Raw genomic sequence first — 13,634 nt, forward strand, 5'->3', positions numbered from 1 at the left:
AGCATTAAGGTAGAAGTTAAATATGTGAAAAGATGGATAAGCAATTGAAGAAATATTGAAAAATAAAAATTAAACAAATACTCCTCAGTAAGGGAGGAATGCACTGCCTTATTTAATCCCCTCAGCAAACCTATAATGCAGGATGTGTTTTAAATGTCATGTTGTAAGTGACATAAACTTTAGAGTGGGTATACCAGTAACTTGCAGAGTCACATAGTTCCTATCTGGTACCAATGATGGTTGGAAACAGGTTTTAAAACTGAGTGTTCAAACAGAATAAAATAAACCCAATCTAATTAACAAACAAAAATAAGACATTATTATCTGGTTAGCATTGGGGAAGATAGACATATGAGTAAATGTGTTGTAGATGGATCAAGCAGAGAAACAGACCCTGTTCTTGATGAGCTCATCCCCTGTAAGCTGAAAAATTCTCTGGTAATATTCAGATGGTAGTCTGGAAAGATGTTGAGGTGGAATAGATGCTGACCACAAGGATTCTAGCCAACTTTTACTGTAATAGATCCAGAGAGAGGTGACAGGGGCCTAGATTAAGAGAACAAGAGCAAAGACAGAAATGAGGGAACAGATTTGCAAATCATTTCAGAGTTGGGTCTTGGTGATATGTATCTGACAATTTTGTTTGTTTTAGAAGAAAGTTACATGTCCCAGGTCAGGTTTTACTAGGCCTAAGGATGTGCAAAGATAAACAAGGCCATCTCTGGCCTCAGGGAAGACAGGCTCTCATCTTCCAGGGGCTGCAAATTCAGGCGGACAGCAACGTGAATGTGTGCAGTGCAAAGTGTGAAACAGCCTGAGGCCATGGGAACTGCGGTGGCCACAGGGAGGTGTGTGACCTGCCAGAGGCATCCAGATTCAAAGTCTGGTCAAACAGGGTAGCTGAGTGGATGCTCTTCAAATAATGGTCCCTAGTTGACTCCCAAATTGCTACTTAAAGAAATTCAGGAGATAATTTTACCATTAGCTAATACAGGAAACAGACAATAAGAATCAAGTTTGGAAGACTCAGATAAGGTGTGTTAGCTTTAGGTACGTGGACATCAAGGTTCAGAAGACGGAAACTGGACGTACGGTCCCGGCAGGGCTCAGTGAAGAGGTTTCTGGAAAGCAATCAGTGCCTTTTATGGCTGAGTCGAGTTTCTTTGTGAGAAAGAGGACTGCAGGTGTTTTATATTTAGACTGTCTAGTCAGATGGTGATTACACCCTCTTTGTAATCAACTGGAAAACTTCTCAGAGAGGAAGGAAGGATTCAAACACTCCATGAAAATGGAAGGGAAGAAAACTTGGCAAGTTGAGAAGAGGTCTTCTGACCCCTGGGGAGGAAGAGGATGTGCAGGACAGTGAAAGTGGTGGGAGGACAGAGGAGAGGTTCCCAAGAGGCCAGGGGAACTTACGCACCGGAGTCCTGAGGCCAGGGGAGCTAGAGGACCATGCCAGGCTGTGGTGCTCCCCCAGAGCTCCTGCCACCACCACACTGCCCAGAAATGAGCATTTTCCTTGATGTTTTGCAGGGTGATGACTCCGATGAAGAAGATCTTTGTATCAGCAACAAATGGACTTTCCAAAGAACCAGCCGCAGATGGTCTCGTGTGGACGATCTCCACACACTGTTCCCTGGTGGAGACAGAAACGGGTCACCGATAAGCACTGGGATGAGGAACACACCCAGCAGTGAGAGTGTCCTCACAGACCTGAGTGAGCCCGAGGTCTGCTCCATCCACAGTGAGAGCAGTGGAGGCAGCGACGGCCGCAGCCAGTCAGGCCAGCTCTGCACGGACAGCACGGCCATGCTGGACGGCCCGCCGGCCAGCAGTGGCCTCCCCCCATCCCCCAGAGATGTCCTCCACCACCCTCTCCACCCCAAGAATGAGAAGCCCACCAGGACCAGGGCCAAATCATTTTTGAAACGCATGGAAACGCTCCGAGCGAAAGGAGCACATGGAAGGCACAAGGGCTCAGGGCGAACAGGGGGCCTGGTGATCAGCGGGCCCGTGTTGCAGCAGGAGCCAGAGTCCTTCAAGGCCATGCAGTGCATCCAGATACCAAACGGAGACCTGCAGAGCTCGCACCCAGCTGCCTGCAGGAAAGGGCTTCCCTGCTCCGGCAAATCGAGTGGCGAGAGCAGCCCATCGGAGCACAGCAACAGCGGGGTGAGCACACCGTGCCCGAAGGAACGCAAGTGCCATGAGGCCAGCAAGCGCGGGGGCATGTACCTGGACGACCTGGACGTGCTGGCAGGGCCAGCACCGCGGGGGGCCGGGGACCAAAGCCACGTGCACGAGTTTCATTCCCAAGAGAACTTGGTGGTGCATATTCCCAAGGATCACAAACCAGGAACATTCCCCAAGGCACTTTCTATTGAAAGCCTCTCTCCCACAGACAACAGCAGTGGGGTTAACTGGAGGACAGGCAGCCTCTCCCTGGGCAGACAGCAGAGCCCTGGCACCAGGGAGCCAGGGCTCACAGAGTCCTGCCACAGAGCAAGCCGCGTCAGCATCTATGACAACGTGCCAGGCTCCCACCTATACGCCAGCACAGGAGATCTTTTGGACTTGGAGAAAGACGACTTCATCCATCCCTTGGAGGACATCCTGCAGCACGTCAATGGGGTCCGGGAGGTAGTAAATGACTGGTCGAAAAATGCCTTGCTGGAGGCACAGACTCACGAGGCATTGGTTGGGGAGTCAGGTTTATCCCCCTTTCCGTCTCCTAATCAGATCACCCTAGATTTTGAAGGTAACTCTGTCTCAGAAGGTCGGACAACACCCAGCGATGTGGAAAGAGATGGGACATCTCTGAATGACTCTGAGGTCCCAGGGGTCAGAGAGAGGAGGGATTCTGGTGTAGGGGCCTCTCTGACCAGGCCAAACAGGTAGGTGGCAGCCTTTTGTGAAATAATTTGTCACTCAGTTGGTGCCTGACACTGTTCTAACGGATATATGTGGTTAGGAATTATTTGAACAGAAGTATGTCTTTTGTACAGACCATGGTGATTGAATCCATGTTGACGTGCATTTATTTCTGACTGTTTGTCCTGCATTTTGATCTTAGTTTTGGGGAGTAGTTTTTGGTTTTTAGGGGGTTTTTTGTTTGTTTGTTTGGAGACAATTTTTCCTCTGTTGACCTGGGTGTAGTGCCGTGGTGTCAGCCTAGCTCACAGCGATCTCAAACTCCTGGACTCAAGCGATCCTCCTGCCTCACTCAGCCTCTCAAGTAGTTGGGGCTAGAGGTGCCCACCACAAAACCTGGATAATTTGTGTGTGTGTGTGTGTGTGTTTAGAGATGGGATCTCCCCATGTTGCCCAGGCTGGTCTCAAACACCTGGCCTCAAGGAATCTTCCCACGAAAACCTCCCAAAACGTTAGAATTGTTAAGTGTGAGCCACTGTGCCTGGCACAAAACCATCAGCCCAATCTTAGCTTTATTCAAAAAAACAATTTTTTGAGCTTCTTCTGTGCAAAGCACTATTCCAGCCATTTTCTGTAGAGAGCCCTGCATAACTAAGACCCCGTTCCTATACATGGGCAGTTCCCATGACCCAGCAACAGTATAGATCAAAATGTCTCTACCTCAGAATTTACAAAATCTTCTTAATACCCTGATAAATTTCTGTAGCCTAGAGTGTGCACTTTCTGAGTTTGTTTTTGCCTTAAAGTGCTGATTACAAAGTACGTATGAGGGCTGTCCAGAAAGAATCCAGCTGCATATGTCTCTATTCCCATAATACCTGGCTGGATGCTTCCCAGACAGCACTCGTAAGGCCTGACTTACACAGACCATTTCAGGAGCACCTAGAACAATGGGCCTGAGAGGGCCTGGCGAGTAGGGCCAGGACCACTGTGCATGCCGTGGTGTTTCTAGTTGAGGCAGGGATGGATGTGTTATCCTACTCTGTGCCTGTCACCCTCAGGCTCCATCTCGGCACCAAACATAATTACAGCTTGGAGGCATAGCAGGCCCCAGCCTTTGAGAGGTCTCCCTGTCTCTCTGTCTCTCTGGGTGTATCTCTCTCTCTTTCCTCTCCTCTCTGTCTCTCTGACTCTCTGTGTCTCTCACATACCCACACCCTCACTCGACTGCTTTCAACAGTTTGGGAACAAATGTGGGAATACACAAGCAAAGTGTTTTATGCCTTTTATTTAAACCTCCTAATAAAACAGATAATGAGACTTTTCCTGGATTTATCCAACTTGGGGGAAAAAATCCTGTGTGTTTATCCTGCACACTTGTGTCTTCTGTTCCATTTGCTCGGTGGTGTCCTTGGCTGGGAAACTATTTTGATTAAGCTACTTACGTATTGGCAATGTCCAGTGTCTCCCGAGACCAAGTTCACTTTGTGACTTGGCGTCTCTGACGCTCTTTCTGGTAAAGGCGACTCCGGTGGAACAGTTTCCAGCTCTCCCACCAGCCTCGGCCAGCCCCAGCGTCGCCTCCCATCAGCAGCCAGACGGCCGGGCAGCTGAACCTCCTCCAGCGCTTCTCTCTGCTTCGCCTCACAGCCGTCATGGAGAGATACTCCATGTCCAACAAGCACGGCTGGACATGGTGCGTAGCACGTTCACCTGGGCGGGGGCCCAGGCTGGTAGAGCTAAGGTACAGTTGCAAAGGCTTCGCTGCTGGCTTCCTGACTTCTGACGATCTCCGGGAGGGGATGTTTGCCGCTCTGCCGGGGCGAGGGAGCACGCAGGAAGCACTGCTTTATTTGTAGCTCTCAGTTGGTTTCCAGGGAAAGAAAGAAAAGACAAGTAAAGCGTGATTAATGGCAAACAGAGGAAATAAAAATAAACTTGCCATAAAATAATTTTGGCAGTTCGCAAAGAAACATCTGTCACTTACACCTTCTGGCCTGATGCAGAGCTCACCACTTAGAGCATTGGTTCATTCAAAGACCATTTAATTCTTCAAATTCATTCCTGCTTTTATTTCAGTGCCAAATAGAATCAGGACTATGCGGGAAACCTTTGTAATAAGGAATTGACGAAAGCATATGTTGAAACCTGAACGTGGACCTGTTGTACATGAGTTGGTAGATTTGAAAAAATATAAAATGTGTCAGGAATTGCCCGATGTTATATATTATGAATGTAGAAAAATCGATAGTGCTTTTATAAAAATAATTTAGAAGGTTATAAACTGCATGGCCAAATCAATACAGGCTTATGTATTAACATTTCTTTTAGAAAGAACAACTGGCATTTATATATCTAGAAAAAGTAAAGATATAGCCAAGAAATAGGATTCATCTTATCTCTTCTCCTTTCTCCCCCAACCCCAACCAAATTTCTTCTTCCTGTTGTAATTTTAAATCCATTGTGTTGTGTTAGGGATTTGGGGGTGTTCATCACTTGAGAGATGCGGCAGTCACAGTTAAGTTGGAGAGTTGTCCACTTGACTTGAAAACAGAGCTACAAATGCATTCTGCTAATGTGACTCATGCTGTTTGGTAGTTCCAGATAAGGCATAGCCCAGGGCCCCACTTAGTACTACCTCGAGTGTGATTCATACAGAGAGAAGGTGGAATTCCCTGTGCTTGTCAGGTATTCCAAAAACAGCCTGGCTTCCCTCTCTGTCACTCCCTCACTTCCCTGGCCTTTCCCTCCACAGTGCCCCAGGGCCCTTGCCTGACCTGGTTTCTGTGAATTCCAGGTCAGTTCCAAAGTTCATGAAGAGGATGAAAGTTCCTGATTACAAAGACAAGGCTGTCTTTGGCGTTCCTCTCATAGTCCACGTGCAGAGGACGGGCCAGCCCCTGCCCCAGAGCATCCAACAAGCGCTGAGGTATCTACGCAGCAACTGCCTCGATCAGGTAAGGCTGACGCGATGCCAGAGTGAGTCAGGGCCGTCCGGGATCCAGCAGGACGGGCCTCACCAAAAATAAAAGACACCGTGACCCTTTATTTGGCAATATTTAATTTGAACAGCTTATATCCTTGTGAAGCTATTTGAGGATATTTCCTCACTGGCAACTGAAGTGACACCCTGGAGTGACTGCAGAAAGTTGATGTTTATAATAGTTTGTTCCTATGATGTCTGATTTGCATTCCCTAGAAACTAGGAGTTAAATTATGTGCATTTCCTTTTAAATTATTGTTCCAATCTCACCGTTGATTTCACAGCATTCTTTTATCCCCGTTACAATGTTTTTGAAAACAGAATTAGGTTTTCATGTCTCCCTTTACTAATTTTTTTGAAGCAGCACCATAAGCAAGAAAACTTAAACCAGAGACAGACATTTTTTTAACATCTTTTTAAGATGTGCAAGTAAACTATGAAAACAGTATCTGCTAAATCAAATATCTCCTCTTTTTATAGAGTTGATTAAAAATTCAAGCTAAACACAATACCCAGAGATCATTTTCTGCCTCCAGGACTCTTTGGAGACCACCATAATGGTGGGCTGTGAGTTAAGTCCATAGTGCCCCCCATCCTGCAATTTACGAAGCAAAACCTTTGTTCCTTCGAAATAATACCTATTAGTTTCTTAAACATTCTGTCTGAAGTAAAAGCCAGGTTCTTAATGTATGAATTGCAACCTGGAGTAGTGGGGATGTTTTCAGGCATGTGTTCTATCAGTATTATATAGATATTCCTTGTCCATTGTATTCTTTAACACCATGCAGAGAATTTGGACCAACCTGAGGATATTTGTACTTTTTATTGCTTGGCCCTTGGCCTTGGGTTCAGTAGATAGGAAAGAGCTTAACTAAATGAACTCAGAAATTCTGGCATATAGAGACCCCAACACTGAGATCACACTTAAAACCAGGCTGGTCTCTTGATGAATCCTTATAGTAGTTTTCAGTGGTGCACAATAGAGGTGATGACTTCTTTTGAAACCACCTCTGGATGAACAGAATGCATCACCCCCTGTGACCCTTCCCACTTCTAATTCAGAGAATATCCAGATATTCATTTTCCTATATTTAGATGCCATAGAAGAGGGTGGGGATGGCTGCTGTCACTGTTGTGATGATGACTGTTTCCTTTGAAGAAGTGTCTTTAATATAATAGTTTCCCTCTTATTTCTCAACTATAAGGGTTAAAACTACTTTTCTAGGGAGCATTTGTTCATGAGATGCCCCAACAGTAATTGACTTGTGAATCACGTCCTCATAGAGTAATTCAATGAATCTAGTTAGTTAAGCATAAATTTTGATTTTTTTTTTAATTTTAGAGATTTTATCAAGAACATGCATTATCCAAATATTCTGAAAGTGTTTTCCTGAAAAAAATTTTCAAAGTAGACTCGGGGTGGCACCATAGCTCAAAGGAGTAAGGCACTGGCCCCATATGCCGGAGGTGGTGGATTCAAACCCAGCCCCAGCCAAAAAACCAAAAAAAAAAAAAAGTAGACTATGGTGAATATTTGGGAATGGCCACTCTAGTCTCTCCCAGTGCTGAAAGTATTGCAGCCATGCCCTTCAGCATGAACTTCACGGCCTCTGTTGTACTTGTGGTGGTTCATTGGTCCAGACTCAGAGCTGTGTTTTACAGAGTTGCCTCTTTTTCAGATACGAGTTTCTCCAGGCTCTCAGTCACCTGCCTGCTGGCTCTCTCAGAGCTCTTTAGCAAGCACAGAGAGTATTTTGCTCCAAAAGCAATGCCAGCTGATTTAATCAGCAAAGCCTCCATTAGAGGAAACCATGTTGTTCAGGAATGCCTACAGGAAATGCCGCCTATCTAGGCTGGAACGCTCTGACTTCCCGGCCTGTCTCAGATGTTTCCAGCACGCATACTAAGTGCACTCTGTTCTCTGCCTCACTTAATCCCACGCCCACCCTCTGGTGTGATGCCCAGGTCACAACACTGGAGCCAACACTTGCCTGCAAAAACGTGCCCTTCCCCGGTGGCCTTTGGGTGATGCCAGCTCCAGCACTGAGGGATGCTTTAAGAAGAGGCCTGCCCACCTCACTGATGAATTCCCTGCCAGACTGTTGGGCATTTATGTTATGTATTGTCCTTTCTGTGAAAATGGGAAGAAGGATTATTTTCTCTGGCCTCAGCATCCAAAAGCATTATGTTTCTTTTGGACAACTGGTCTGTTTTTTAATATTACCAACACTAAATTCATTCATTTCAGGGTGCTTTCCTCTTTGTATTGGCTGCTGGAAGGCTTGGAGTCAAATACGTGTTCTACCTGTACTAAAAACCTGTAATTTTCTTTTTTTTTTAAAACAGAGCTTCAAGCTATCCCCCTGGGTAGAGTGCCATGGCTTCACAGCTCACAGCAACCTCCAACTCCTGGGCTAAAGCGAGTCTCCTGCCCCAGCCTCCCAAGTAGCTGGGACCATAGGCGCCCACCACAACGCCCGGCTATTTTTTGGTTGCAGCCATCATTATTGTTTGGTGGGTCTGGGCTGGATTCGAACCCACCACCTTAGGTGTATGTGGTTGGTGCCTTAGCCACGTGAGCCACAGGCGCCAAGCCAAAACCTGTAATTTTTTGACATGAATTTTCTGCATCAACCTCATCACTGGTTTCAGCTACCCTTTTCTATCTTTTTCTTTTGCCGTAATTTTCTCATCTACTCTCTTTTATTGTATTTTTTTAGATTATTGTAAGTCTCCTTAAATTCTTTCTTGAACAAGCTGGGTCATAAATAAATGAATGGTAATAGCATTGTTGCACTTACCACCAAGTCTTTAGTGTAGAACGTAAACCATTCCCACCTTCTGTAGCTTGTGAACAACGTCTCACACCAGTATTGCTGCTGTTATGGAGCCCAGTCTCCCTTTTGAAGCAAGACCTATAAATAGAGAGAGGGATAGTGGGAGCAAAAGCCCCTCCATCCCTGCCTTGGCTTATTCCCAGTGTCTGTCTCAAGTCTGTTTTTTAAGTCTGGAAGAAGAATGCCATGCTGAAAAACAATGTGCTAGCACAGCTTTGTAGGAAAAAGACTCATTTCAAGGACATAAATATTGACTCTAAATGTAACCAAAATGGTTAAGGCCGTGCTTCTCTTCTGTCCATCACGGGATGTCAAAAGGACCATCACCGCAGCCAGACCCTCCCTCATCACCTCCTGGCAGGGCTTCCTACCTCCTGTTCACCAACACTCTGTGTGGGAAGCACACAGAGGCCCCTGCCTGGCCTCTATGAGAGAGGAAAGCGGTAAAGGGAATGGGGCAGGGGAAACAGGAGAAATGCACAAAAGAATCCAAGAAAACCTTGCTCGGGACGAAGACTGTCCTAGAGATTTAAGAGCAAAGAAGAGCGAATGAAAACTTAGTAACTCAGGGAAGGAAACCAAAGTGAAAGAGCAACCAGCACCCAAGGTCTATGCTGGGCCTTGAGATCTCAGCCTCAGAGTCCCAGAAGACCAGAACGTGGCCAAAGGGCCTCTCACTGAGCCACCCTAGACTGGGGTGAGGTTCCCTGCAGGGCCATGGCCCCTTCCCCTCATGCCAGGCATGCGTCTCAGGCATTAGTGCTCAAGGGCTGGGAACATTCTCCTATGTGCTGCTTACATCTGAGGCCACACAGAGTGGCTGTTGCATCCTTGCAGCTGGCTGTGGACAAAATGAGGAAGTTTAGCCTTCAATTAGGAACCATTTGTATTCAGACACTGTAGTGTGTGAGAGGAGCCTTTTCTGTGTTGTCTGAGCTTTTATTTCTGCCCTAAATCAACAGTGTGCAGAGGGGAGGTTATACTCAGGGCCTGATGAATATGAAGTCGCTGCGGTGAGAAGCTAAACCTGCAGTGCTCAAAATAAGAAGCCACTGCATGCGCTTTGCTTCGTGTGAATCTTTCTCTTCTGAGTAAAACCAACCTTTCTTCATTAGCTAAGCACATTTCTAAAGAAGAGGAAATGTAAGTCCTGATAAACATCATTAAGTCTGAAAGGATTAGCATAAGCAGGATGCCAAGGAGGAGATTTAATATTATTTAGATGAAATTTGAATTCTAATGCAGCACTCATGCTCGGCTTTCTCCTAATAGAGCAGTAAGCTTTAAAAGCCTAATTATGCTGGGGAGACACTTCAGACTCAGCACAAGTGTCCCTTGCCCTGCTGCCTCTTCTTTATTTGGCCTGATGCCCACCTCAGACGCAGTGAGTAATGCTCTGGGCCCATCCATTTAAATCAGAACTTGAGTCCTTGCCTTTCACAGCCAGGTTTTTGGTGGAAGACAAAAAAGAGATGACAGGAGAATGAGAGCAAGGGCACCCTCGTCATTCATCCGCGTACCTTTAGGAGGAGAGAGATGCTTCTGAAATGCTCTGTGCATTGCTGACTGCCGCCCTCCCTCTCCAGACGGCGTGTCCGGGCAGTGTAAACTGAGGGGCCCAGTACAAAATGAACATTTGAGATCCCTTCTTCAGAAAGTATTGAGAGTTTCAAAACAGGAACAGCAGCAAATTAAACCAAACATGGGCCCTGTGTGACGGCCCAGGCCACCCACACACAGGTGACAGGCAAAGGAGACAAATCAGAGCCACTCTGCTTCCCTGGGGGCTTCTTTAAAATGAAGCTGAGGGATCTGGGGCTGCCTCTCATCAGCTGTGATAAGAAGGAAAAGAAATGGTTTCTTCAGCTCTCTATTTTTTCATTGGGAAAAAATCACTACTAAAAAATGCAGATTTTACCTCTGCTTTAGAAACTTTTTGAAGAAGAAATGTATATTGACAATCACCTGTGCCATCCCCGGTGTTGCTCTATGAGGGTAGGCAGAGGAAGCTCTCCTCTGGGCTCAGGACTCTGCGCCTGTGGGCCCCACCCCACGGGCTGTGGACCTCACCCCACAGGCTGTGGACCTGTCCTGGTCCACGGCTTTTGTGGAGCTGGGCCGCACCACAGGAGGTGAGTGGCAGGCAGGCAAGCAAAGCTTCGTCTGTGTTTACAGCCACCCGCATGGCTCACATCACCACCTGAGCTCGGCCTCCCGTCAGATCAGCAGCAGCATTAGCCTCATAGAAGCAGGAACTCTACTCTAACTGTGCATTCGAGGGCTCTAGGTTGTGTGCTCCTTATAAGAATCTACTGCCTGATGAACTGAGGGGGTGCTGAGGTGGTGATGCTAGGGAGAGGCTTCAAATACAGATTTCTTTACAGAGATTTTTGACTGCACAGATAATAACAGTAAATCACTGGGGGACTCATATCAAAGCTATCCACCCCCTACACTGGTCCATGGAAAAATTATCTGCCATGAAAGTGGTCCCTGGCCAAAAAGGTTGGGGACTGCTGCTCTGTGCCATCAGAAGGACCTTCTGCTTACTCTGTCTGCTTCTCTGGGCCATCAGAAGGACCTTCTCCTTACTCTGCCAGGGGCTTTCCACAGCAAGCAACAGAAGCCCCCGTCCAAAATGGCTCAGACAGTAGAAAATTCATGATCTCACATAACAATTACAAAATGTCAGGACGGTTCCAGAGTGAGTTTGTTCCTCAGCCCGTTGTTACCTTTGAAGACTAGGGCTGTCCATCTTCCCTTCTGCCACCCTCACCTACTGCATCTGGGTTCTGATTTAATTTGAGACCACCTTGTCTTTATTAGGGTTAGGAAAGAAATTTCCTTCTGAGCTTCCCACAAAAGGATACAAAACTCACAGACATGTGCCATGTGCCCCGGAAGACAAAGGTGGGGTGGGAAGGTTATTGTCAGAATTGGAGGCAGAACAAATAAATCCCTGACAACTCTCTCTGGACATCCTAAGACTGAGATCTAAGTCAGGATAAGCAGCTCAGAGCCCACAGCTGGAAATCTCCAGACATGTCTAAAATAATTAAAATAACAGTATTTGATGAAAGAAGAATGAAACTTGGAAACTGAATCATACAAAGATAGCCCTGCTGGGATGTGTATGGCGTGCACATCAGTGAGTACCCAGAAACAGAGGCTGCAGGACTCAGCAGGCAAGAGGGGAACGTGCCCAACAGTTAAACACAAACGCTCGTCTGCTTTATTCTTTACATAAAGCCCAATCGGTATTTTTCTGCTGATAAAAAAAAAAACAGTAATTCTTCTCTGATGGAATAATGCCGACTCACATGAGGATAAACATCTGTGAGTCACAGGAAGAACTCACCTTCAGGGCATTGAGATTCTGAGCGGCCCCCTGCAGCCCAGCCTTGCGGTGTTCTCAGTCCTGGGCCTCCCTCCAGATGAGAAAAGTCAAGGACGGGAACAAATTGAAGATGGATCACACTTCACTAATCATTCATGTAATATCTGGATTTTTTTTTTCTTTTGACAGTAAATACTTTCTTTCCATGCACTTGGATGAAATTTGGAGTAGTTGCCAGATAAAGGAAGATAAATTGTCCTTTAGATTCTTCAAGGCAAGTCACCTGAGTATGGCAAAGTTTTGCACTTTCTAGAACATTCCAAACTTTAAGAATTAAATAAAAGAAGGTAATGAACGTTTTAAGTGGCAGTACACCTGAATATCCTGACCTGTGGAATTAGGGCGAGAAGCCTTGGAAAGCAAAAAAAAGGCAACAAAAAATCCGGTAATAAAAAAAAAAAAAAAAATTCTATTATTGAGGTCACAAAAAGTAGCAATGTATAATTTACTTTACCTGGTGATCCATGCAGCTGACTATGTGAAAACTTGAGTATTCTCTAAAAAGCTTGGACTTCTTCCCTTGCTATTCCTCCAATCCAGGAGAATTAGGCTGCTCTCCATTTCTAGCAAGAGAAGCTTCTCAGACATCTACACTTAAGAAGAGGCCACTGCAGCACACAGAGGGGCTGGGAACTGACTAGAGCTCATGTACTTATCCAGGGGTAGGAGCAAGAGCAGTGACCCACTCTGCTGGCCACTGCCCACCTGTCAGGCCACTCAAGAAGGCTCCACCTTGCTTTGTGGAGCAGGCCAACCAGTGAGCCACTGCAGATAGCAGTGGAAACTGAGGGTCAAAAGAGGAGGTTTTGAGCCTCCCCATGCCTTGTAGGCTTTTAAACATAGCAGATGTATTATTTCACTATAAACCAGGGCCCCCAGAAAAGCTCAGTTCTTCTGATAGAGGCAAGTGCAGAGTGGGAGGGGCCTGGAGAGGGCTCCAGCTTAATCCTCCTTGGTGCCCTATTTCTGTGTTTACTTGTCAAGCAGCAGAGGAGCCTAATCGTCTTGGAGTCTGATAAAATGCCACCCAGGAATCGTTCTCACTAGAGCTGTAGCGTATACTCATGATAGACAACTAACCAGGTAGAGTAAGTGGCAGGCGTAATAGGAGAAACACAGCTGGCTCGTGGTGAGGATTTTCAAGAAAGGAAAGTAAATAAGACCCTTAAATCAAATTGCACATGCTTATATTATGTTTCATGAACCTCTTCCCCATAAACTCTCCCCCAAAGGAGCACAGGCTGTGGCTGCCTCGATGGGACCCTTCCACCCACCACTCACGTTATTGCCACCAAACCTTCTCCAAATCCCCATGGAAGTAAACATGCGGGAGAGCAGGGGATTTTGTCTGCTCTACTAATACTCCTAGCACCTCGGTGCCTGGTACACAGTGGGCGTCAGTACTTGCTGAATGAATGAATAAAATAATAGCACCTACAGCATGATGAGACCTGACAGGTGACACAGCACATTCACATCTGTCTCTTCATTTAGTCTCCATGACTGTCCTGTGAAGCAAAGTGTTTTTCTTGTCTTCATTTTATGT

The 13,634-nt window shown here is 46.3% G+C and overlaps 1 protein-coding gene across 1 annotated transcript in view; it reads left to right on the plus strand.

Moving 5' to 3' along the window:
• The window catches only part of STARD13 (StAR related lipid transfer domain containing 13), a 170,771-nt gene that overhangs the window by 140,610 nt on the left and 16,527 nt on the right, over positions 1 to 13,634 (plus strand). The window contains exons 5-7 of the mRNA XM_023519278.1: positions 1,534 to 2,894; positions 4,394 to 4,567; positions 5,669 to 5,893. Of these exons, the coding sequence (XP_023375046.1) occupies positions 1,534 to 2,894; positions 4,394 to 4,567; positions 5,669 to 5,893 (1,760 nt within the window). The remainder of the gene's footprint in view (positions 1 to 1,533; positions 2,895 to 4,393; positions 4,568 to 5,668; positions 5,894 to 13,634) is intronic.

The sequence above is a fragment of the Otolemur garnettii genome, unplaced genomic scaffold (genome assembly GCF_000181295.1).
Source record: "Otolemur garnettii isolate 467f Iridium unplaced genomic scaffold, OtoGar3 scaffold00167, whole genome shotgun sequence".
In the NCBI taxonomy this organism is placed as follows: Eukaryota; Metazoa; Chordata; class Mammalia; order Primates; family Galagidae; genus Otolemur; species Otolemur garnettii.